At 36.9% G+C, this 26721-nt stretch overlaps 3 protein-coding genes across 3 annotated transcripts in view; all 3 read right to left on the bottom strand.

Annotated features, from left to right (window-relative positions):
• LOC131786990 (arf-GAP with GTPase, ANK repeat and PH domain-containing protein 1) overlaps positions 1-26721 on the bottom strand; it is a 296718-nt gene that overhangs the window by 135342 nt on the left and 134655 nt on the right. The gene's annotated exons all lie outside the window — the stretch shown is intronic.
• Positions 14649-18208, bottom strand: LOC136283952 (somatostatin receptor type 5-like). Its single transcript, XM_066173558.1, has 2 exons — positions 18151-18208; positions 14649-16284 (listed from the first exon to the last, which is right to left on the bottom strand). The coding sequence occupies exon 2, from the start codon at positions 16260-16262 to the stop codon at positions 15357-15359; it is 906 nt and encodes a 301-aa protein (XP_066029655.1). The 5' UTR covers positions 16263-16284; positions 18151-18208; the 3' UTR covers positions 14649-15356.
• Positions 20817-21722, bottom strand: LOC131768748 (adenosine receptor A3-like). Its single transcript, XM_059084474.2, has one exon. The coding sequence runs from the start codon at positions 21720-21722 to the stop codon at positions 20817-20819; it is 906 nt and encodes a 301-aa protein (XP_058940457.2).

Genomic DNA, 26721 nt, shown 5'->3' on the forward strand with positions numbered 1-26721 from the left:
CGTTTCTATCTTTAGTCAACTCTCATATGAGTCTTCTCGTCTACGCTCAGCCAGGATTCAATTCAGAGACTGGAGCGTATCGCGTAACCATTTTGCAGGACCCTAGATCACATAAAATCCAAATTCAACCCGCGATATTCAAAGCATAGGGTTTTAAGGTGTTCGGTACCTATATAGTCTTTGTTTTGTTTGAGACGATTTTGTCCCGGAGTTTTTGTGTTCATTTACATAATTTACATAGGCGAATCCAAAGTTTTGAAGGCTGTATTTTAAACGTATGGAAATGTATACATAGTGAGGCAATTCAAGTGAGGACTTATATTTCCGTACTTGCTCTCGAAGGGGGCTAGGGATAGGGGAGCATTAAAGAAGGAGTTGTTTTAAACCGGAAATGCAGAACTATGGAGTACTCTCTCAGTGCACGATTATTCACCCTAGTCGGTTTCGACGAACTTGTGGAAACTCATTTATCTATTTTTTGTTTGTTGTTGTTTTTCTTGTTTTTATTAAGTCTCCATTAATGGGTGGATCGTTAATAAAGTGAAGATTTCAACCCGAATCAATAAACGCAGATTTGAAAAAAAATACGTTCTACCAGTATTTTTCTCCCTGGGAGGCGGGGTTGCAGTGGGCTGTGTGTCAACCTCAGAAGTCATTAACTATGGCGGCTCTTGCGGCAAGGTGTCACTTGATTCGGATTAGGCTAGTTAACTTATATCAGAATTGCAATTTTTATCACAACCAGTTACCAGGATTCCTCAGGGACGATAACAATAGAATTTAGTCTCTTCGGTCTGAATGAAAAGCTGAACCTCTATTTCGCTCCCATTGCAAAAAAAAAGCGCAGCTATTTTCCTCATTTTAGTTATCTGTCCCTAATTATACTTTGAAAGAAAGCAAAAAACTGATGGCACAAAATCTTTTTTTAGCAATACAAATACTCGCTGTCTGAACACATCAAATTCAAGCGTCCTTCGAATTTTCCAACCATATATCCGAGATGTTCTTAAGTTCCAAAATGGCACATTGACTTGGGTTATTACACGATTTGAAGTACGTATGATATTTCTATTGTGCTGCCTCTAAAAAGTTTAATTAATTTCCTAAGAGAGTAATACCCACACCTCCCTCTGTCAATCAATCACACCAGGAGACCTCAGCAAAACGCAATTGCAAATGCAAACAATTGATCGTGTGAACCACCCAACGCAAATGCAAACGCAAGCGTCAACCGAAGTAATAAAAACATTTTCATCTTCTTAAGCCAGTATTTGTGTTCGCTTCTCACACGTGTGAATCGGAAAAAGCGCAATCATTGTCGGCCATCTTGGAAAAATACTTTTACTGTGCTTGCGTATCTCTCTTTCCTTGCATTTACGTTGGACGTGTGAACTCGCTTCCATTTCCATTTGCGTTTGCGTTTTCATTTGTGTCGCACGTGTGAACCAGTCTTCAGACCCTTCCGTGGAATGACATACTTATAATTACAGGGCTGAATACGTTTTCACCTGAAAATTGGCAATGTTTTTTATATGATGAGCCGTTTTGTCTTCATTTCATAAAAAATGATAAATAAAATAGAAGGTCGACGTTTTGGGACTCTTTTGCTCTCACTGGTAGATAAGCTTAGAATTTTACTCGGTGGCGAGAAGATATCTAGGTTTTCTAGTTCTCATGTTGTTCGGGAAATGCCGATTTACATCTTCGTCGCTTACCTCAATGAATCTTGCTGCCAATCAATATTCCAAACAACAAACAAACCAAGTTCATTCAGCAAAGTTTAAACAGGCCCGAATCGTGTCGTCGTTGCTTAATATCACCACGCCACGTGTTACATACGAAAAATACGCCTCTTGGTTCCTGGATGTGGTGGTCGTATTGATACTACGAGTGTGGACGTCAGTGTTTTATTTCCCGGTAAAACACTCCCGTCCATATAAAAACTGTGGTTATTCCAGAGGTTGTAAATACGATTTTTACTTTTTATTCACACATTTTTGAATTGCTTTACTTTGCGCATAGTGCTCTTCAACAAAACCGAAAAAAATTGTTTTCCGTGTTCACACAATCAATGTGGGTGGGGGAGGGGGTGGGAGAGTCCCTCTGAGTTATTCATCTCGGATTTGTTAAAAGTCACATTTATTTTGGTTCAAGTCAAGCTCTTATGCTAATGATCACAATTTTGGGCCAATAAAAAGTTGATCAAACTGTTTCTATTTAAAGGAAAAACTATACTGTATCAATTACCTGTTCCTATACCTCCTCCTCCTCCTCCTCCTCTTTTTTACAAGTGTTAAGATTTCAATAGAAACCAAAACATAAAATGGAAATGCTGGTAGTTTTCTTACCTTTAATCTACGCTCTCCTAAGGTTACGAAGTGGCAGATTTGCTGAGGCGATACGAGAAAGGTCTGGGACCCTGTAAAATAGCTGTAATAAACCTTCTCTGAATCCTGGCATCCGAAGAGCGTAAATTATAGGATTTACAAGTGAGTTAACGTAAAATAGAACTAGCACAGCCAGATAAATGTGAGCATTCTGGAAATAATTTAAGGAAAGGCCACAACATGCTATATATATTATCGCTGGTAGAAAACAAAGTAACGATACAAGTGAGACGATAAGCGCAGTACCCGTCAGTTTTCTTTCTCTTTTGGACCTAGAATGGAATTGAAGATGACGACTACATCGTACTTTGATAACAACGAGGATGTAAGATACACATATAACAAATAGATAAACTGCATAAAATGGGAGATAAAAGTAGGTATTAATTACCTCGACCTAATCAATTTCCCATAGGAAAATTATAGCAGCTACTCTAACAATAGGTATTAACCAAATGACAATAATTATGGCTCTATAAACCCATTTCCTCACAAAGCGATGCCTGAATGGACAAAATGTTGCGTGTAGCCGTTCTAAGGAAATAGCCATAAGATTTGTAAAGGAAGTGAATAGGAATAGAAGTTGAAATGCAGCGGATAAATACAAAAACCAAATAGTCTCTCGTTTGTACTTCCACAGCGGACAGAACCAGGCTATATAGTGTTCAATCTGTAGCGGCCCAGAGACTGCGCCCACTAAAAGATCGACTATCGCCAGATGGATGATCAAATATGTACTCCGCCGCTGTAGCTGCCGCTTCATCTTCACCAAAACCACAATGGTGATGATGTTAAGGATGACAATGGCCAGACATTCGATGATGAGGACCACAAGCCAAGGAATGCACTCTGAAGCTGAAGCGATAGGATGCATTTTCTCTGAGCTCTGTTGACTGCTATAAAAATAACAGAAAACAGTTCAATTAGAGGTAAAATGAAATACGAATTCAATATTCTCAATAAAGAAATACTGAGTCAATTATTGCTTCATTTTTTTTAACGTGTTTTGACCAAGTTTCGTCTGTTAACTAAAACTGATCCTCGTGTTTCTTTATGCGAGATTCATATCCGGAAATTTAATCATTCAGCCTATTCATTTATTTTTCTTTTGAAAAAGACGAATATAATAATATAAAACGTTTTCGATGTTCACTGAATAAGTGGAAAGCTTTGCCACTAGTGATCTCAATTGCTTGAAGGAAATTTATAGCCTCCAAAGACAGATGGCAACAAACAATTTAGAGATCTTCCGGAAATATTGTATTAGAAATACGGTTATTGTTGCTACCGCCTTGAAAATTTCAAGACAAATTAACCGTAGGTACGGTGAAATGTAACGAGCATTTTTAAAAGCAAAAGTATCTCTTATTTTTTGCTTTCAACACCCAGAAGTTTAGTCATGGTCTTTCCCGGTTCGGATAAATTTCTTCCTTTGTCAATATCATAAGCAACAAGCTAGAGAAAGATATCTTTTTCGTCGCGTTACGATTATTAAGATTACCAATGACACATTTCCGTCCATATTGATTCAGTTTTCCTCATCTCATCGAAGGCAGAATTTGCAAACGAATCTTAAGAATATTTTGAACTTACCTCAATGATAACGAAAGTGTTTTAATCATTTTAACGAATTGAGTTTAAGTCAAATGCAGAAAGGGCGGTTTTCAAATAGAAAAGAAAGTAACATGCTGAGGAAGAGTGCAATGCAGACTAAACTTATCACTTTTAGAACTCCAATTTAGTTTTTCCGAATGATTGACAGATAATAGCTGAAAGGAAAACGACGTTTTTAGTGCAGCTGAACAAGAATTACAGATAGAGGCATCCGCCCATAACCTCGGCGATTGTTATTTTGATTAACGTCCTGTATGGTGGTAAATCCACCCACAAAACAGCTGAATATAGAGAATCAACATTAGCACATCAAACGAGTGTAAATAAATAGTTTGTAAAATCCTTGAATAGAGCTTTGGAAGCTTTTGGATTTTACGGGAGAAATTATATCATTGAAGCAGGCAAGTTAACCGGCTTTGAACGATTCGTTAGAAACGAGAGGTCCATTTGTAATTTGTTTTCTCTTTTTAAAGGAGTTGGGTAAACTCGAGAAGCCATAAACTAAGGCGCTTGCGGCAAAGTGAACTTGATTCGCAACGCGAAAGTCAGATGTAAAAATAGGGTTGACAATTTTATCGGGCTCAATCACCAATTCAGATTGTCGGTGACCATAGCAACAGAATTATATTTGCTACCTTTCTTTTGTACTTTGACTCATGTTCCTGTTCCGTTTTGTTGGTGCAATACAGTTCCAGAAGTTTGATAATTCAGTGTCCCTCTCTTTTTGGAACAAATTTCTTCTTTTTTCAACAATACAACTTTCTTTTGATATGCTCTGAATAAGCAAAGGCCTTTCTACAAGAGATCTCAATTGCCTTAACCGTTTTATAAGCATCAAAAGAAGCTAAAATTATAAAAGATTGTATATAAATTATAATAAATATATTGTATTATAAAATTGTAAAAGATTGTCGATGTGTGTAAATATGATAACAGAGATGGCAAGAGGGAATCAAGTTGGAAAATGTTGTACTCAGTAATGAAACAAAGAAAGATCTTTTCATCGTCTCGTCACGAACGTGTAATGAAGGCTGAGAGGGAACAGGCTTTTCACAAGAGGTCTCCAATTCATCAACCGTTTCATAAGCATTAGAAGGAGGAAATAAGAGTACAATTCTAGAATTTTCCACAGGCTTCCAAAGGATTTTCCATAAACTCTCTCCACCCACTTTAACTCGGCTTACTTCATCTCACCAAAACCAGACTTTGTAAAAGAATGAAATCTTACGAACCTACCTCACTGATAACGAAGTACTTCGTATCCTTTAAAAACTGAGTTAGAGTCAAATTTGACCAAAAGCGGTTCTCCGAATGAATGAGAAACAGTACGCCACGGAATAGTGATAGAGAATAAACACACCACTATCACGACTCGAATTTAACTTTCCAAATGTCGAAAATATGATATTCAGATGTCGCAAGACGTTTTGAGCGCAGCTGAACAGGAACAACAGGTAAACTGTTCTAAACCTGTACGTCGTTAATTCAAAGAAAGTTCCGTATCTACCCAAACCGCCAGCAAAACCGCTTCGTCTGGAGAATCAACACCTGAATATCAAATAAATGAAGATGAATAGTTTCTAGAAACCTTGAATGGAGGGATGAAAGCTTTTGGTGTTTACAGGAGAAGTTATATCACAGAAGAAGGCAATTTAACTGGCTTGGAAAAACATTTCAAAATTGAAATACGAGGCATCTTTTTTAATGTTTTTAATTTTGGTTCACAAGATTTTCTTTTTTACTTAAAAAACTTCTTTAGTCGATTTTTCATTTGGTAATAGTTTTTTCTTTGATTTTAAGTTGAAAAGTTGTGGCAGCGTGATCTAAGGTGTTACAACACTAATCAGAACAAAGAGTGCGACATTGTGGAGAATTATGCAAATATCTGAAAATATCAGAGGTCCCATTATTGATCAAGTGCTCACGTACGCGTGTGGATAAATGTCGAGGGGTTTAGCAGGAATTACAGCTCGCACATAAAAACTTGTAAACCACACACGTACGGAGCCCACGAGGGATAGGGTCTTTCACCCCAAACATATCGCCTATTTTAAAAGATGGAAAAGCTAACTGTACATCGATGTTGTTACAATAACACTTAGCAAATTGGCGAACCCTTTTTTGCGTGATAACAGAAAAAGGGCAAATGTAAGGTAATTTAAAATAAAAGTTAGTAGTTGTGTCTGAAACGGAGACTGGGGGATCGCACTCATCACGGGTGAGCGTGAGATACCGATTGACAACCCTTTCAACCAGATGGGCTGGAAAAAGATTCTTTTTAAGAATTTCAGTGAGTTTCTTGATGTTTTCGTGGAAACCCAACCATGCGTTGTTGATTGTGTAGGCTCTATCAACAAGAGTGCGAATGAGAACCAGTTTGTAGGGATAGGGTATAAAGCTTAAATAATTAGTCAACAGTCAACATCACCAACTTTATGATGTTAATGTAGTAATTTCTATATTAAAGACTTTATTTTCTTGCAAAGTAGGTCATAAGTAAAGCAAACCTTCTGAACAGAACTTCAAGAGTGTCGTCATAAATTCGACGGTGTAAATTTTTGAAAATAATACAGTTGTAATCTCATATCTTAATTTAAAATTATTCTCATGAATAAGACATTTATTGACAGCCTCCCGTTCACTATCTCACAGGCGGGATCATAAAGGAAGTAATTAGAGTATGTTAATTTGACTGCAGCTGAACCGAAACTTTGTATGGAAGCATACACCTGATTTGCGTTAATTTGGACTAAGTCCTTTACTTCATCGTAGTCAAACTGCAAAATACTATCGGAGATGAGCTATTTCCTTGATCATAGAGTTTAATTTTTTGAAGGCGGTTGATTAGTACCTAAGAATATATTATATTAAACGGGAAAAATGATCCAGCCGACAAAACTTTAGAAAATAAAATAACACGGTGACGTTTATTTCTTTTGATCTACCGCTGCATTTGTATTTAATTTAACTCTAACTCCGGTGAGAAAAGGTAGTCTTCTCTCCTCATGATGATTCCGATTTTTTTATACTTGCCATTTGAAAACTCGACGTTCTGCCTTTCCCTGTAGCAATTAAAACCAACCAATATTTATAATTTGGTTATCGGCTACATTCAAAGTTGTGGTTCTAATACCTCTGATGGCAAGCAGCTGCGGTTATGCGTTTATTTTTGAGACCCTATCATGTGTTCCCCATTCTATCTAATTTCTCTCTTAGTTATCTGTGCAGTTGCTGGTTAGGCTATCTCAGTCATCATCCTCGATTATTTTTTTTTCCACTCAGAGAGAAAGAAAACTGAATGGAAGCTCACTAATCGTTGCACTTGTATCGCTATTTAGTTTTCTAAAAGCGACAAAATTCATTGCTTTTCATTTTTATCGTTTAGATGATTCTACCGTTTCTATCGTGAGTCCATTGCAACTTTTACATGAGTCTTCTCGTCTACGTTCAGCCAGAACTCGATTCGGAGACTGGAGCGTATCGCCTAACTATATTGCAAATCCCAGATCATATAAAATCCAAAGACAGTACGCGATATTCAAAGCGTAGTGCTTGAGGATATTTTTGGCTCCCACAGTCTTTGTTTTGTTTGAGACGATTTTGTCCCGGAGTTTTTGTGTTCATTTACATAATTTACATCAACGAGTCCAAACTTTTGAAGGCTGTATTTTAAACTTATGGAAATATATATATAATGAGGCAATTCAAGTGAGGAATGATAATAATATTGCCTTACTTTCTCTCGAATGGGGTGGGGGGTGGGGGAGCATGATAAATAGAGAATAATACATGGGGTGGGGGGTGGGGGAGCACGATAAATAGAGAATAATACATGGGGTGAGGGTGGGGAGCACGATAAATAGAGAATAATACATGGGGTGAGGGTGGGGAGCATGATAAATAGAGAATAATACATGGGGTGAGGGTGGGGAGCATGATAAATAGAGAATAATACATGGGGTGGGGGTGGGGAGCATGATAAATAGAGAATAATACATGGGGTGGGGGGTGGGGAGCACGATAAATAGAGAATAATACATGTGGTGAGGGTGGGGAGCATGATAAATAGAGAATAATACATGGGGTGGGGGTTGGGAACACAAAAAATAGAGAATAATACATGGGGTGGGGGGTTGGGAACACAATAAATAGAGAATAATACATGGGGTGGGGGTTGGGAACACAATAAATAGAGAATAATACATGGGGTGGGGGGTTGGGAACACAATAAATAGAGAATAATACATGGGGTGGGGGGTTGGGAACACAATAAATAGAGAATAATACATGGGGTGGGGGGTTGGGAACACAATAAATAGAGAATAATACATGGGGTTGGGGTTGGGAACACAATAAATAGAGAATAATACATGGGGTGGGGGGTTGGGAACACAATAAATAGAGAATAATACATGGGGTGGGGGGTTGGGAACACAATAAATAGAGAATAATACATGGGGTGGGGGGTTGGGAGCACAATAAATAGAGAATAATACATGGGCGCACGTAGATATGGAATTTCTCTTCGAGCTGAGCACGAGAAGAGAAATTCCACATCTACAAGCAACCATGTTTTATTTTGTTTATCATATAAACAGAATAGCCCTTTACTAGGAAGAAAAGCCGACTTCATTAATGAATGAAAATAGGTGAATCAACAATCCTCGAATAACAATCGTAGAGTGCCTTGGCGCTGACTCTTAAGATGGAAAAATGCGTTGAATCATGATTACAAAAACAACGATGGTCGTAATTTTCAATTTACAAAATTCTCATTCATTGACTTTCTCCTTTCCGACAGAAGAGGTCTTCCAGGTAAACGGCCAAAATCGGCCAGCGGCAAATCTTCTAGTTGTCGATTTTCATTCTCAGCCGAGAGAAATGCTGACACCAAAGCCACTGAATACGCAACTTTCGGTTTTTCTATTAGTATATTGGTTTTCTTCCCCTTCCCCTTTGAACCTCATTGTCTGTCAGCGATACGGATTTTTTAGTGTTTTAGCCACCATGATTCAAGAAAGCTCTGACAAACAACTTGTAATGAGAATCGTGAAGGCTTTCGAGTGGCGCCAAAGGCGAGTGACGTATAAGCAGCTGATTGGCTATATCAACACACGTGAAAAAATACGATGTTTCTTCAAGTGTGTTGTTACGGCTTTTCTCGGGGCCGGAATCCCCGTATAACACCGCAGTTTATGTGATAAAAGGAGTTATTTAAGCCGGAAATGCAGAACTTTGGAGTACTCTTTCAATGCACGATCGCTCAACCTGGCCGGTTTCGATGAACTTGTGGAAACTTAGTAAAAAGTTCTTCATTGCTTTTGTAAAGTATATTTCTTAACAACACACACGTGTATATAACAACACAACCGTGTTTAGACCGTGTTTAGACTGTAAACATAGACTCTCATCTAAACACTTCTATTGATCACGCACTTCAATTCTTGAAAACTGCAGGAGTCTTACATCTGTTTGTCAATCAATCCGAAACGTAGACATAAAAAGAAGCCTATGGACGGAATGTTTCTTGAAGCCTTTCTTGTGAAATGTACAGTAAGATTTTAATTTCGGCAAGATAATTTGCTCTTTTTTAACAACATTGATATTCTTTGCTCTGAATTACCTGATCTAATACACTGAACTATAAGACTCGTATACTGATGCTTTGTTAGAAATTTCTAATACACTGAACTATAAGACTCGTATATTGATGGTTTTGTTAGAAATTTCTTTTTTGAACTTATCAGCCCTTTTTAACTTAAGACTCCCTATTTATATATGTGGTTACAATGGCAACATTTTTTTTGCCTCATTTAATGATTTTTCCCTCCTGTTTCCGCCAAACACAATACAACGCAACGATAAAGTGGTCGAGGAAATCTTTTGACAACATACGATGAAAAACGCTCGTAAAATGCAAATTTTAAAAATATCGGTTAACTAGTTACTTGTCCGTAATAAAACAATTTGATAAGAAGTCGTCCACCCAGCAGGATGACCCGAATAGCATCGGCATGAAACCTGCATAAAAATAATCCTGACATAAAAACTAACGTCAATGTCATACCCCTTGGAACCTTAATAGCGAGTTAATGATAATGTTATTAACAGTTTTGCCATTCGTCTTCCTCTCAAGCTTTTGCGAAGCTCAACTCCCATGTTCTAGATCCCCAATGCAACGTAGAGAGGCCTGTAAGGGCCTTTGTGCCTTTAAATATGGGCCGGATATCAGACCTGGAGCATAAAAATGAAATTAGACACACGAAGATTAATTACTTTCAATATCACAACAATTTCAGAAATTTACTTGCACATACCGAAAAGTCTCATCGAAGATTCAATACTTAGCTGAGGTTTCTTTCGCTGATATAAATATACATATATTTCTCTAGCATGACAAATGCCGACTACATAATATATCAGTGAAAAGAAGAAAAGGAAATTCCAAAGCTATAAGGCTCACGAGGAAATATTTGCAGTGGTTTTAAGTTTTCGTCGTTAGTGTTCTTGACCAACAGCATGCACTAACTAAATAAATGTAATTACAAACTTCTAACGAGTCTAGGACTGAGGTGATATCCTTTCGATAAGAATATCAGGGCCGTTATCACAGAGCTGCGCACTGATATCTCAAGTCCTTCTATTTTTACGCTCATAAATGTTAGAAATGGTCTGTAAGAGTTGAGTGCTTCATCAAACTTTCCTGATGGACCGATACAGCCTTTCGTTACCAGTCTTCCTCGGAGTGTCTTGATATTGCGGGGCGGAAGACACTATGTTGATGTTGTTGACTCTGAGGGGTTAAGGAGATGAATTGTTTACTCATACACCGTTGTGGAAGACGACTTTTCCCAGGTAAATATAAGCATAACCTAGTTGATGTTCGTTCCAGAATTTTTCTTACTGTTCATATCGAAGAATAGCGAAAACCTCGATCAGAAATCTAATTCGAAAGGAAGCAACGAAAGTGGTTGTCGCTACCGGTTATTTCTTTCATTCTTGCCTTCCAACAGTTTATGTTTTAAATGAGATATTAACTCCGTCATTACGCTGCTTGTGATTCAGCCCACAGTGAGGTGTTTATTTCTGTAAAGTGAATGAATTTCGATGAAAACTTGCCGTCTTTAAAATTTCACACTATAAGTAAACAAACTAAACGTCATATTAAATGTTTCACTTCGTCGCGCAAATGAAAGTGCTACTGATGCCATATCGCTACGCTGTTTATTCGATTCATTGTTATGGATACCAGCGATGTATTTGGTATCGAACTATCAACAGACTGGATAACTGATCCACAGCAATGTTAAGGCATTTTATTCTTACTGATCGATAAAGTTGATATAGTTCCGCAATCTTCATTCTGCATGATCAATTGCTTTTTTATTGTTAATCAAGTATTTCATCATGCGGTCTATGTAAGGATAGCGATGGTTCGAAATTTTGATCAATGCTTGATAATTACCTTCCCAAACCCCTACAATACATTAACCGAGATATTATGACTACACATCTTTTATGACAAACCCTACCCCCGCCTCTTAAACAGTTTTGAGATCTGACAAATTTGCCTATGGCCTAACCGGTTCTACTCTCTCTGAGAATGGACAGGCAGTCAGTGGTCACGCTCCAGCAAGGACTGCCGTAGGAAGTACGTAAATTTTGTGTCTAATGCTAGCGCTGCAAATGAGTAACGACATTCTCTCTGGCACATCTTTGATCGTGAAAACGCGCGCGCAAGAGATCTGTCACTCGCTTGCGCGAACCACAGGGCGAATACTTTCAGTTTCTATGTAAACTTTTCTGGCAATTACGAGTTTGCCTGTTTGGGCCTGATCTCGATAACTGCTGAGTACCGCTTTTTCGTTGACAAGATACGCGTCGCATAAAACACGCATAGCCGTCTTTCCATGCTTTTGATGGGAAAGTTACCCTGAAAACAAGTGACAGAGCAGTTTTTGAAAGCTGCCTAAACATTCATTTGATCCGAAGGGAAAATATTTAGTGCATGATTAAAATTCTATTTTTATTTTCCATTGTGTGGATGTTTCAGGGATTTAATTATCGTGCATTTCTCCCGTCCATTGCCAAAAATAAAGTAACACCTTCTGACCCCGCGAAAAGCTCGCGATCGCGATTGTTAAATGCAAGATGGACCCACGTGCTCTCCGCGACCCTAAAAACATGTATCTGTTTTTGTATGATCAATATTATCTATTAATTTTTTTAAATATTCTTTTTGACGTATGATCCTCTTCCATTTCGTCAATTGTCCGAACTTGAGTTTCAATTATTGAGTGATTTTGCAAAGGTGAAAGTCTGGGCAACGGAAAAAGTACGGAGCGGTTCGTCAAAAAAAATTGATAAAAACTCAATATTACTCTTTATTTGATCCTTTTCAACTACATATCACACTTGTCTGAACTGGAATTTTCCTTTCAGTGTGACTGTAAAAACAAAAAGCGGAAAACTATTGAGCGGTGCGTGAAAGAAAGGTTAGAACAGGTTGTCCGAGTTCAGTTATTTTTTATTTCATGAGACAAAAGAAAATGTTGAGAGCTTTGGCTGAGACTGGCCCTCCTATAAGCGTGTCCTAAATTGTGGCAGGATTTTAGAACACGAGAGTGCTCTCGTGTCATAATTCAAATGTTCCATGCTAATTATCTTAAGCATCTGAAAGATTAGAACAGATTAACCTTCCGTCGGATGTGAGATTAGATCTTTCCCAGCCAAAGGATAGAAACCTGCTATTGTGTAATGAGTGGAGGTATGCCCGAAAGGTGAACAAAACAGAAAGTGTAATGTATACGCAAACCTTGCTCTCCTGAAAGGTTCTTTCGACCAATTCCTAAACTCGATTTTAAGGTATAAGACTCCAAAAATGCCTTATTTTCATCGTAGTCACTATGGAAGGGCTAAAGCAACCCAACAATCCCAAATTTTGAGGCGTTGTATTAAAACATATCATGAATAAACAACAGTAGTGAAGTTTTTCGTCGGACGCCGAAGCTTGATTGATTTTGTTCGTGCGGATCGTGTGCCTCGCTACCACGCTTGCGTGACACTGGTGCCAATATATTCACAACAAAACAGCTGAGTTCTGATCGCCTCGCGGATCAAAGAAATAGGTATCTTTTTGTCGTTCGCAAAGTCATTATTAAACTCGCGACAAAAATGCCAGTTTCTGATTCTCTTGAAGCCCAAATATTTAATCTCTGTAAGACGTTTTGGAGAGAATCGACAACATCCCTCTAAGACGGAAGATTCGAGAGCTCGTCAGTCCTTAACTAACTGTCTTATCTCCGTGAGGGAAGAACCTTCATTTTTATAAACTTTTAGTCCCCGATTTTGTCACCCGGTTCAACTAGTTCTTTCTCTCTTGGGTATTCAGTCCTATTTGGGCTGTTGTTATCGGAGGGAAGAACCTTTCCTATTTTTCACCTGGTTCTGTCTCCCACGGGTAGTCAGTCCTACTTGGGCTGTTGTTATCTGAAGGCAGAACCTTTCCTTTTTTAATTTGGTAAATCTCTCTTAGGGTGTTGGTTCATTTTAGACTGTGTGTTTTTATCTTATAACAAACTAATTTTGAGTATGAATCGCGAAATAATAAAATTTAATTGTCTCGATCGTTCATAGTTTTTTCCTTTGCAGATTTAATATAACGTAAACCATATAAAATTGTGATGAAAAAGCCATGTTTGTTTCATTAGAAAAAATAATTCTCTTCTTGAGATGACCAACCAACATGAACTGAATCATTTATAGTAAGTGCACGTTCCGTTGACTGGTAATTTTCCGTCGATGATGTGTTTGCCTTGGTGGTGTCTGCCCTCAAATCCCATGGATGTTTCATTAACAAATAAATTACAAATTTAGGAATAAAAAACTCGTCATGAATAGGAACAATAGGTGAGCTAAATTACACCTGTACGTCGTTAATTAAAAGAAAGTTCCGTCTCGAAATGAACCCAAATCGCCGGCAAAATAGCTTTGTCTGGAGAATTAATACCTGAATATTAAATGAATGGAGAGGAATAGTTTCTAGAAACCTTGAATGGAATGTTAAAAGCTTTTGGTGTTTACAGGAGCAATCATTTCACGGAAGAAGGCAATTTAAGTGGCTGAGAAAACATTTAAAAACCCAAATACGAGGCATTTTTTAGTGTTAGTAATTATGAATGGTCCACAAAATTCTCTCTTTTCCTCTAAAAAACTTCTCTGGTCGATTTTACATTCTTATATCTACACTGAACTAGTCATTTTCTTTTATTAAAAATAAACTTCTCCTGTAAACTTGGTTCCTTATTATATTCAGTTCAAGAAATTGCCTAACTTGACTCAGGTTATTAATTACAGCTGTGGATGTTATTTCCAATTAAGTATTCGCAAGATAAATGGGTAGAAGTTTTACGAAAAGAAATCTTTAAAGCGGTGATAAAGACAGTGCATCTATAGTATGGAGTTACATAAAGATTGCTTTGTTGAAAGTTGGTAATAATTTCTCAATTAAAGACTTTATTCTTTTGCAAGGTAGGTCATAAGTAAAGCAAACATACTGGAGAAGACTTCAAAAGTGTAATCATAAATTAGACAGTCTTATTATTTTAAAACTAATACAGTTGTAATCTCATATCTTAAATTAAAAATACTTTCATGAGTAAGACATTTATTGACAGCCTTGCGTTTCACTGTCCCACAGGCGGGATCGTAATTAGAGCATATTAAGTTGAGTGCAGCTGAACCGAAATTTTGGGTGAAAGCGTACACACACTGTATTGAATTAATTTGGACGAAGCTCTCTACTTTATCGTACATCATGATAAACTGCAAAATACTATCGGAAATGAGCTATTTCCTAGATCCTAAAGTTGAATCTTTAAAAGCTGTCGGTTAGTACCTGAGAATATGTAATATTAAAGAAGAAAAGTGACGCAGCCGACAAAACTTTTGAAAATAGAATAACACGGTGACATTTATTTCTTTAGATCTATCGGTGCGTTTTTACTTAATTTAAGAGTAACTCCAATGGGAAAAGAAAGTATTCTCTCCTCATAATAATTCCGATTTTTTTTATACTGGCTATTTGAAGATTCCTCGATGATTTTTTCGTTCCACACAAAGAAAAACCTAACTGACCGGAAGCTCACTAATCGTTCCACTTATATCGTTGTGTAGTTTTCTAGAAGCAACAAGATGCATCGCTTTTCATTTTAATCATTTAGATGTTTGTACCGTTTCTATCCTTCGAGTCTACTCTCATATCACCAAAAAATGAAATGGAAATGCATGTTACTCGGCTAAGAAGTTTAAGTTATTTAAAAGAAAACTTTTATATATAGTTTTCCTACCATCAATCTACGCTCTACTAAGGTTTCGAAGTGGCAGGTTTGCCGGGGCGATACGAGAAAGGTCTGGGACCCTGAACACTAGTTGTAATAAACCTTCTCTGAAGCCTGGCATCCGAAGAGAGTAAATTATAGGATTTACAAGTGAATTGCCCAAAAATAAAACTAACACAGCCATATGAATATGAACATTCATAAAACAAGTGAAGGAAAGGTGAAGACACGTTGCATATATTATCGCTGGTAGAAAACAAAGTAAAGATACAAGTGAGACGATAAGCGCAGTACCCGTCAGTTGTCTTTCTCTTTTGGACCTAGAATGAAATTGAGGATGACGACTACATCGTACTTTGATAACAATGAGGATGTAAGATACGCAGATAGAAAATAAGGAAACTGCATAAAATAAGATATACAAGTAAATAGTAATTACCACTACATCAACAATTTCCCATAAAAAAATTTGAGCAGCTTCTCTAACTATAGGTATTAACCAAATGACAATAATTATAGCTCTATCAACCCATTTCCTCACAAAGCGATGCCTGAATGGACAAAATGTTGCGTGTAGCCGTTCTAAAGAAATAGCAATAAGATTTGTAAGGGAAGTGAACGAGAATAAATGTAAAAATGCAAAATATAAATGATTAGACCAAATAGTATCTCGTCTGAAATTCCAAAGCGGACAGTACAACGCCATTCTGTATTTAATCTGTAGCGGCCCAGAGACTGCGCCCACTAAGAGATCGACTATCGCCAGATGGATGATTAAATATGTATTCCGCCGCTGTAGCTGCCGCTTCTCCTTCACAAAGACAACAATGGTGATGATATTAAGGATGACAATGGCCAGACATTCGATGATGAGGAGCACAAGCCATGGAATACACTGCGAAGCTGAGTAAAAAGACTGCATTTCCTCTGAGCTCTGTTAGCTGCTATGAAAATAACAGAAAACAGTGCAATTAGAGATAAAATGAAATATGAAATCAATATTCTCAATAAAGAAATATATCAAATATTGGTTTTCATGTTTTTTGACGTGTTTTGACCAAATAAGTTTCGACCGTCGACTTAAACTGATCCTCATGTTTCTTTATGCGAGATTCATATCCGGAAATTTAATCATGATCAGCCTCTTCCTTTTTTTTTTTTTTCGATGAAAACGAATTGCTTTCTCAGAAGAAAACTTATAGCCTCCAAAAAAAGAAGACAACAAAAACATTTATAAATCTTCCGGAAATACAGTAGAATGACCTGCTCCTCTCCTCAGAGCTGCTATTAGAAATACGGTTGTTGTTGATGCCGCCTTAAAAAAATAACTGTAGGTACGGAGAGATATAAATAACATTTTTAACAGCAAAAACATCTCTTATGTTTTATTTGCCACACTCAGAAGTTTAATCATTGTCCTTTCTCGCTTTGGATAAATTTCTTCCTTTGTCAATATCATAAGCAACAAGCGTGAGAAAGATATCTTTCTCGTCCCGTTACGATTATAAAGATTATCAATGACATATTTCCGTCTATATTGATTCAGTTTTGCTCATCTCACCGAAGGTAGAATTTGCAAACCAATCTTAAGAATATTTTGAACGTGCCTCACTGATAGCGAAAGTGTTTCTATCCTTTAACGAATGGAGTTTAAGTCAAATGCAGAAAGGGCGGTTTTCAAATAAAAAAGAAAGCAGCATGCTGAGGAAGAGTGCAATGCAGACTAAACTTATCACTATTAGAACTCCAATTCAGTTTTTCCGAATGATTGACAGATAATAGCTGAAAGGAAAACGGCGTTTTTAGTGCAGCTAATTAAGAATCAGAGATAAGAGCATCCACTCCACAATTGTTATCGTAAGAAAAAAATCCACCTTCAAAACAGCTTAAAATAGAGAATCAACATAAGCACATCAAAGAAGTGGAAATGAATATTTTCTAAAATCCTCGAATAGAGGTTTAAAGCTTTTTGTTTTTACGGGAGATGTTATATCATTGAAGCAGGCAAGTCTACTGGCTTTGAACAATTTGTTAGAAATAAGAGGTCCATTTGTAATTTGTTTTCCTTTTTAAAGGAGTTTGGGTAAACTCGAGAAGTGATAAACTATGGCGGCAAGGTCTAACTTGACACGCACTACGAAAGTCAGATGTAGAAATAGAGTTGACGATTTAATCGCGATTAATCACCAAGATTGTCGGTGACCATAACAAAAGGATTACATTTGCTACCTTTCTTTTGTAGTTTGACTCATGTTCGTGTTCCGTTTTTTTGATGCAATACATATCCAGAAGTTTGATAATTCAGTCTCCCTCTCTCTTTTTGGAACGAATTTCTTCTTTTTCCAACAATGCAACATTCTTTTGATATACTCTGAATAAGCAAAAGCCTTTATACAAGAGATCTCGATTACATTAATCGTTTTAGAAACATCAAAAGAACAAACTAAAATAGGAAAATTTCCACAAACTTGTAAAAGATTGTCCATGGGCGTAAATATGATAACAAAGATGGCAAGAGGGGATCAAGATGGTAAATGTTGCACTCGGTAACGAAACAAAGAAAGATCTTTTCATCGTCTCGTCACGAACATGTAACGACGGCTGAGAAGCAACCTGGCTTTTCACAAAGGTTTCAAATTCCTCAACCGTTTCATAAGCAATAAAAGGAGGAAATAAAACTGACTAATATTCTAAAATTTTCCACAGACGTGCAAAGGATTTTCCATAACTTCTCTCCACTCATTTAAACTCGCTTTACCTCATCTTAACCAAGTTAGAGTTTTTAGACAAATTAAATCTTACGAATATACCTTACTGATAACGAAGCAATAGGTATCCTTTAAAACATAAGTTAGAGTCAAATTTGACCAAAGGTGGTTTTCCCAATGAATAAGAAAACAACAAGCCAAGGAATGGTGATAGCGAATTAACATATCACTATCAAGACTCGAAATTAGCTTTCCAAATGTCTGACATATGATATTTAGATGTCCGAAGACGTTTTGAGTGCAGCTGAACAGGAACAACAGGTAAGCTGTTCTTAACGTGTACGTCGTTAATTCAAAGAAAATTCCGTATCTAAGTTAACCCAAACCGCCGGCAAAACAGCTTCGTCTGGACAATCAATACCTGAATATCAAGTAATTGGAGATGAATGGTTTCTAGAACCCTTGAATGGAGTTTTGAAAGCTTTTGGTGTTTACAGGTGAAGTTATGTCACTGAAGAAGGAAATTTAACTGGCCGAGAAACCATTTCAAAATTGAAATACAAAGCGTTTTCTTAAATCTTTTAATTACGGTCACAAAATTCCTTTTTTCCTTTAAAAAACTTCGTTGATCGATTTTTCATTTCTTATGTAATTTTCTTTTATCAAAAATAAACTTCTCTTGAAAACTTAGTTCCTCATTATATTCAGTTCAAGGAATTGCCCATCTCAACTCAAGTTGTTGATGACAGCTTTGGATTATATTTCCAATGAAGTATTCGCACGATAACTGCGTAGAAGTTTTATGAGCAGAAATCGTTACAGCGATGGTAAATACTGTGCATCTTTTAACATGTAGTTGTATAAAGATTACGTTGTTGAAAGTTAGTCATAATTTCTTAATTAAAGACTTTATTTTCTTACAAGGTAGGCCATTAGTAAAGCAAACATACTAGACAGGACTTCAAAAGTATAATAATGAATTAGACAGTTTAATTTTTTGAAAGCTGATATAGTTGTAATATCATGTTATAAGTTAAAAACTATTTTCATAAATAAGACATTAATTGACAGCCTTGCGTGCGTTTCACTGTCTCACAGGCGGGATCGTAAAGGACATAATTAGAGCATGTTAAGTTGAGTGCAGCTGAACCAGGAGAAATTTTGGATAAAGACTGGAGTGTATTACGTAACCATTTTGCGCATCCCAGATCATAGAAAAACTATTTCTCGTCTACGCTCTGCCAGGATTCCATTCAGGGACTGGAGCGTATCGCTAAACCATTTTGTACAACCCAGATCATATAAGTCAATGTGCGATATTCAAAGCATAGGGTTTAAAGGTTTTTTTGTAACCTATAGTCTTTGTTTTGTTCGAGACGATTTTGTCCCGGAGTTTTTTCCTTCATTTACATAATTTATATAAACGAATCCAAACTTTTGAAATCTGTCTTTTAAAAGTATGGAAATATATACGTAATGAAGCAATTCAAGTGAGGAATTATTATTATATTGCGTTACTTGCTCTCGAATGGGGTAGGAGGTGGGGGAGCATAAAAAAGGAGTAATTTAAACTGGACATGCAGAACTTTGGAGTACTCTTTCAATGCACGATCATTCACCCACCTCGGGAAGAAGTCCTTCTTTGCTTTTGTAAAGTATATTTCTCAAAAAATACACGCGTGTTTAGAACGTCACAACCGTGTTTAGGCTGTAAACATAGACTCTCATCTAAACTCTTTTGTTGATCACGCACTTCAATTCTTTAAAACTGCATGAGTCTTACTTCTGCTTTCCAAACAATCCGAAACGTAGGCATTATAAACCTAGTTGCCCATAAAACGAAGCCTATGGATGGAATATTTCTTGAAGCCTTTCTTGTGAAATGTACAGGTAGATTTTAATTTCGGCAAGATAATTTGCTCTTTTTATCGACATTGATGTTCTTTGCTCTGAATTATCTGATCTAATACACTGAACTATGTAATAGTGTAGGACTACACTCACCCGGACGATCAAACTACACTACTACATGTTACCCGGGTTCAAACCATTTATTGTAACACTAAACTATAGGACTCGTAAATCGATGGTTTTGTTAGAAATTCCTCATTTAAACCAATCAGCCTTTTTCGAACTTAAGACTCCCAATTTATATGTGGTTACAATGGCAACATTTGCTGCCTCGTTTAATGATTTTTCCCTCTTGTTTTCTACCAAACGCGATGAAACGCAACGATAAAGTGGTTGAGGAAATCTTTTGACATCAAAAGATGAAAAACGCCCGTAAAATGCAAAACATCGTTTTACTGCGGTAGTTAGTTGTCTGTAATACAACAATTTGATAAGGGGTCTTCCGCCCATGCTGGATAACTCTAATAGTATCGACATGAAACCTGTTTTAAAAATAATTGTAATATGAAAACCGCCGTCAATATCATACTGCAAGCAAACTTAATTATTCACCGGTCATGGTTATTCACCCGTTATTCATCCGGGTTTGTTAAAAGTCGCATTTATTTTGGTTCCAGTCAAGCTGTCGTGGAAATGTACACAACGTCGGGCTTATAAAAAGTTGAATAAACTATTTTTATTCAAAGGCAAAACTATACTGTATCAATTATCTGTTCGTATACCACCAGCGTAATTTTCTCTTACTCATGTTAAGATTTTAATGGAAACCAAAAAATAAAGTGGAAATGCATGTTGCTCGGCTAATAAGTTAAAGTTATTTAAAAAGCAGACTCATCAATAATTTTCCTAACATTAATCTACGCTCTCCAAAGGTTACGAAGTGGCAGGTTTGCTGGGGCGATACGAGAAAGGTCTGGGACCCTGTAAACTATTTGTAATAAACCTTCTCTGAATCCTGGCATTCGAACAGCGTAAATTATAGGATTTACAAGTGAGTTAGCTAAGAATAGAACTACCACACCCATATCCATATGAACATTCCTTAAACAAGTGGAGGAAAAGTGAAGACATACTCCATATATCATCACTGATAGAAGACAGAGTAGCGATACAAGTGTGACGATAAGCGCAGTACCCGTCAGTTTTCTTTCTCTTTTTGACCTAGAATGGAATTGAGGATGACGACTACATCGTACTTTGATAATAATAAGGATATAAGATACACAGATAATAAATAGAGAAACTGCATAAAATAGGAAATACAAGTAAGTATCAATTACTACTACATCAAAAATTTTCAAAAAGAAAATTTGAGCGGCTTCTCTAACAATAGGTATTATCCAAATGACAATAATTATGGCTCTATAAACCCATTTCCTCACAAAGCGATGCCTGAATGGACACAATGTTGCGTGTAGCCGTTCTAAGGAAACAGCAATAAGATTTGTAAGGGAAATGAACGAGAATAAATGAACAAATGCAAAAGATAAACGATGAGACCAAATAGTCTTTCGTCTGTAATTCCATAAAGGACAGAGCTGTGACATTCCTATTTCAATCTGCAGCGGCCCAGAGACTGCGCCCACTAAGAGATCGACTATCGCCAGATGGATGATCAAATATGTACTCCGCCGCTGTAGCTGACGCTTCTTCTTCACAAAAACAACAATGGTGATGATATTAAGGATGACTATGGCCAGACATTCGATGATGAGGACCACAAGCCACGGAATACACTCTGAAGCTGAGTAAAGAGGCTGCATTTTCTTTGAGCTCTGTTAGCTGCTATGAAAATAACAGAAAACAGTTCAACTAGAGATAAAATGAAATATGAATTCAATATTCTCATTGAAGAAGTATGTCAAAAGTTGCTTTTTACCTTTTTTAACGTGTTTTGATCAACTAAGTTTCGTCCGTTGACTTAAATTGGTCCTCGTCTTTCTTTATGCGAGATTCATATCCGGAAATTTAATCATGATCAGCCTCTTCCTGTTTTTTTCTTTCGATAAAGACGAATTTGATGATATAAATCTCTTTCGATGTTCACTCAATAGGCGGAAAGCTTTGCCACTGGTGATCTCAATTGCGTTCTCAGAAAAAATAAGAGATCCATTTAAACTTGTAATTTGTTTTTCTTTTCAAAGGAGTTTGGGGAAACTCGAGAAGTCATAAACTATGGCGGCTCTTGCGGCAAGGTGTAACTTGATTCGCACTGCGAAAATCAGAAATAGAAATAGAGTTGACAATTTTCAACGCGATAAATCACCAATTAAGATTGTCGGTGACGATAGCAACAGAATTATATTTGCTACCTTTCTTTTGTCCTTTGACTAGTTTTCGTGTTCCTTTTTTTCGGTGCAATACCTATCCAGAAGCAAAAGCCTTTATACAAAAGATCTCAATCGCTTTAATCGTTTTGTAAGCATCAAACTGAAACAAACTAAAATTCTAAAATTTTCCACGTACTTGTAAAATATAGCGATGTGTGTAAATATGATAACAACGAGGGAAGGAAGGGATCAAGTCCTCTCTTCAACACGGTAAATGTACTCGAAACAAAGAAAGATCTTTTCATCGTCTCGTCACGAACGTGTAACGAAGGCCTTTTCACAAGAGGTGTCAAATTCATCAACCGTTTCATAAGCATTAAAAAAACGAAACAAAACTAAAATTTTCCTCAGGCTAACAAAGGATTTTCCCATAACTTCTCTCCGCCCATTTTAATTCGCTTTACCTCATCTCACCAACACTAGAGTTTGTAAACGAATTAAATCTTACGAACATACCTCCGACTGATAACGATGTACTTCGTATCCTCTTAAAAATAAGTTAGAGTCAAATTTGACTGAAGGTGGTTTTCCGAATGAATAAGAAAACAACAAGCCAAGAATAGAGATAGAGAATAAACACATCTCTATCAAGAGTCGAAATTAGTTTTGCAAATGTCTGACATATGATATCGAGATGTCGGAAGACGTTTTGAGTGCAGCTAAACAGGAACAGCAGGTAACCTGTCCTACATCTGTACGTCGTTAATTCAAAAAAAGTTCCGTATCTAAGTGAACTCAAAACGCCAGAAAACCAGTTTCGTCTGGAAAATCGATACCCGAATATCAAATAAATGAAGATGAATGGTTTCTAGAAACCTTGAATAGAGTTTTGAAAGCTTTTGGTGTTTACGCTGAAGAAGACAATTTAACTGGCTTAGCAAACATTTCAAAATTGAAATACGAGGCATTTTTTTAATGTTGTTAATTATGGTCCACAAAATATTCTTTTTCCCTTTAAAAATCCTTCTTTGGTGGATTTTTTATTTGGTAATAATTTCTTTATTGAAGACCTTATTTTCTTAGGGTCGATCCTAATTAAAGCAAACCTACTGGACAGAACTTCAAGAGTATCATCATAACTTCGACGGTCTAACTTTTTTAAACTAATACAGTCGTAATCTCATATCTTAATTTAAAACTATTCCCATGAATAAAACATTTATTTACAGCCTTGCATTGACTGTCTCACAGGCGGGATCATAAGGGAAGTAATTAGAGTATGTTAATTTTAGGGCAGCTGAACCAAAATTTTGGACGGAAGCATACACCTGTATTGCGCTAATTTGGAAAAAGTCCGTTACTTTATCATAATCAAACTGCAAAATAGCATCGGAGCTGAGCTATTTCCCAGATCATAGGGTTGAGTTTTTTTATAAGCTGTTGGTTTGTACCTAAGAATATATGATATCAAAAGATAAAAATGATCCAGCCGACAAAACTTTAGAAAATAAAATAACACAGTGACATTCATTTGTTTTGATCTACCACTGCATTTGCATTTAATTTAACTCTGACTCCGGTGGAAAAAAAGGTAGTATTCTCTCCTCATGATGATTCCGATTTTTTGATACTTACTATTTGAAAATGGCAAGCTTAACTACCTTCAATATCGCAACAATTTTAGAAATTCACTCGGCTATGCCAAAAACAATTCGTCCAAGATTTAATACTTAGCTGAGGTTTTTTGCGTCAATATATTCATATATTTATATATGCCGGTATATCTAGCGTGACAACTGCCGACTATATAATATATAAATGAAAAGAAGAAAAGAATACTCCAAAGCTAAAAGACTCACGAGGAAATATCTGCAGTGGTGTTAAATTCACGTCGTTAGTGTTCTTGACCAACAGTGTGTATTGACTAAATAAATATAATTATTGCTCTTGCTGCAAGGTGTTAATTGATTCGGATTGGGCTGGTCAGCTCAGATCAGAATATCTTAATGTGGATGTCTTAGTCTTTTAATCCTGCATTGTGTTTTATACAATTCTGTATTTTATCTTATACTAATATGTGTCCCCTTATTAGTATGGGTTCTCTCAGGCTACATGGTTTGGCACTTAAATAAAGTTTTTTATTATTATTACAATGCACGATTATTATCTCTGGCCGGTTTCGATAAAATAGTGGGAACTCGGCAAAGAGTCCTCCCTTCCTTTTGTAAAGTATATTTCTTAAAAATACACGCGTGTTCGGAACGTCACAACCCTGTTTAGACTGTAAACATAGACTCTCATCTAAACACTTTTATTGATCACACACTTCAATTCTTTAAAACTGCAGGAGTTTACTTCTGTTTGCCAATCAATCCGAAACGTAGACATTATAAACCTAGTTGCCCATAAAAAGAAGCTTATGAACGGAATGTTTCTTGAAGCCTTTCTTGTGAAATGTTCAGTAAGATTTTTAATTTCGGCAAGATAATTTGCTCTGTTTAAAATCATTGATATTCTTTGCACTGAAGTAGCTGATCTAATACACTGAACTTTAAGACTCGTATATCGATGGCTTTGTTAGAAATTCCTTATTTGAACTAAGCAGCCTTTTGAAACTTAAGACTCCCAATTTATATGTAGTTGCAATGGAAAAATTTTTTGCCGCGTTTAATGATTGTTTCCTCTTGTTTTCTGCCAAACGCAGAAAAATTGGTTGAGGAAATCTTTTGACATCAAAAGATGAAAAACGCTCGTAAAATGCAAAACATCGTTTTACTGCGTTAGTTAGTTGTCTATAATACAAGAGGTCGTCCGCCCATGCAGGATTACTGGAATAGTATCGGCATAAAACCTGTTTTAAAAATAATCGCGATATAAAAACGGCCGTCAATATTACACTGAAAGCAAACTTAAATATTTACCGGCTTGGAACCTTAATAGCGAGTCTACAATAATTCTATTAGTAATTTTGCTATTTGTCTTTTTCTTTATTTCTTCCTTTCATTCTCTTGCCAAGCTCAACCCCGGTGCTCTAGGTTCTTAATGTAACAAAAATAGTGTATACAAAATAGTAGTAACCCATCAAGCCGAAAAAATTTGGATCTACGACCGTACGACCGTACAAGGCGCTACTTTTAACATGCGTGGTCAACTGTACCGCGGGCACGCCAACGCCACGGCTTTGTCCAGTAGTCCAGTGGTCAAAGCACTGGGCTCCGAGTCGGACGACCCGGGTTCAAGTCCTGGCCGGGGCAAGGCGTTGTGCCCTTGAGACGTGCGGGAAAAAAAATGCGAGCTCCGCTTTTAGGCTTGGCTAAATCTATATATTATTTGTGGTAGGCCGGCTCTGAAAAGTCGAATATAATTTCCTAAGAGTGTAATAAGAAAAGTACCCACACCTCCCTCGGTCAATCAATAACACAAGGAGAACCTCAGCAAACGCAAATGCAAATGCAAAGAATTGCACAATCCAATCACACCCCAATGCAAATGCAAACGCAAGCGTCAACGCTATGCTTCCTACACTTGTGAGTCGGCAAAAGCTCGATCGTTGTCGGCCATCTTGGAAAAATACTTCTACTGCCCTTCCGTATCTCTCTTTCTTTGCGTTTGCGTTGGACGTATGAACTCCTTCGCATTTCCATTTGCGTTTGCGTTTGCATTTACATCGCATGTCATCATGGAATGACATAATTATAAGTGATAAGTCAAATATTAGGTTTGCATTTTGGACTCTTTTGCTGACAAAAAAATACCTTACCGAGAGTTTGCGTGTTTATAAACACGCAAAGAAGTTGGGAGAAACACTCGACTACGCCTCGTGTTTCTCCCGACACTTCTTTCGTGCTCTAGTCGTTTGCTGCGTGCTTTACAACAGAACAGAGCACAGGCGAGGCTTCTCTGTTTGTTAAGTGGTTGAGATTGTAAACCTGAATATTAATAAAAACAAAATTCCTGGTGCCCAAATTATAAAAAGGCTCAACAATAACATCGTCAGTTAAACCAAGATATATCTTCACTGGTCTTGTAAGCTTAATGAAAATTCGATAACTGACTCTGGCTAAAATTATCAGATACTTTTGTTTTCAGCCTCATTTTGCCACGAACCTTTGAAGGCTGTTCAGCACGGACACATGAAAAGTTCACCTTTGTTTAGTCGCAACTTTCGACAAATTCCTTGAAAATTTTGGTTTTCTCGTTGCTCCATATCACCATACCACCTGTTACACACAATAAATACGCCACTCGGTTCCTGGACGTGGTGGTCGTATTGATACTAAGATTGTGTGCGTTTGTGTGTGTTTGGGTTCCCGGTAAAACGTTCCCGTCCATATACCAGCAGTGGTTATTTAAGAGGTTTAATTCGCGCACATTTTTGCTTTGCTTTGCTTTGCGCATGGTGCTTTTCCATAAAGCAATAGAAGAATTTTTCCATGTTCACGCAGTCTCATCAACATATAGGGGTGGGGAAGGGGTAAGAAAGTCACTCTAA

This window comes from Pocillopora verrucosa, chromosome 10, assembly GCF_036669915.1.
Source record: "Pocillopora verrucosa isolate sample1 chromosome 10, ASM3666991v2, whole genome shotgun sequence".
In the NCBI taxonomy this organism is placed as follows: domain Eukaryota; kingdom Metazoa; phylum Cnidaria; class Anthozoa; order Scleractinia; family Pocilloporidae; genus Pocillopora; species Pocillopora verrucosa.

What these genes read in the sequence shown, in the direction of transcription:
- LOC136283952 (XM_066173558.1), bottom strand. Translation starts at nt 16,262, where the DNA reads ATGCAGTCTTTTTACTCAGCTTCGCAGTGTATTCCATGGCTTGTGCTC.
- LOC131768748 (XM_059084474.2), bottom strand. Translation starts at nt 21,722, where the DNA reads ATGCAGCCTCTTTACTCAGCTTCAGAGTGTATTCCGTGGCTTGTGGTC.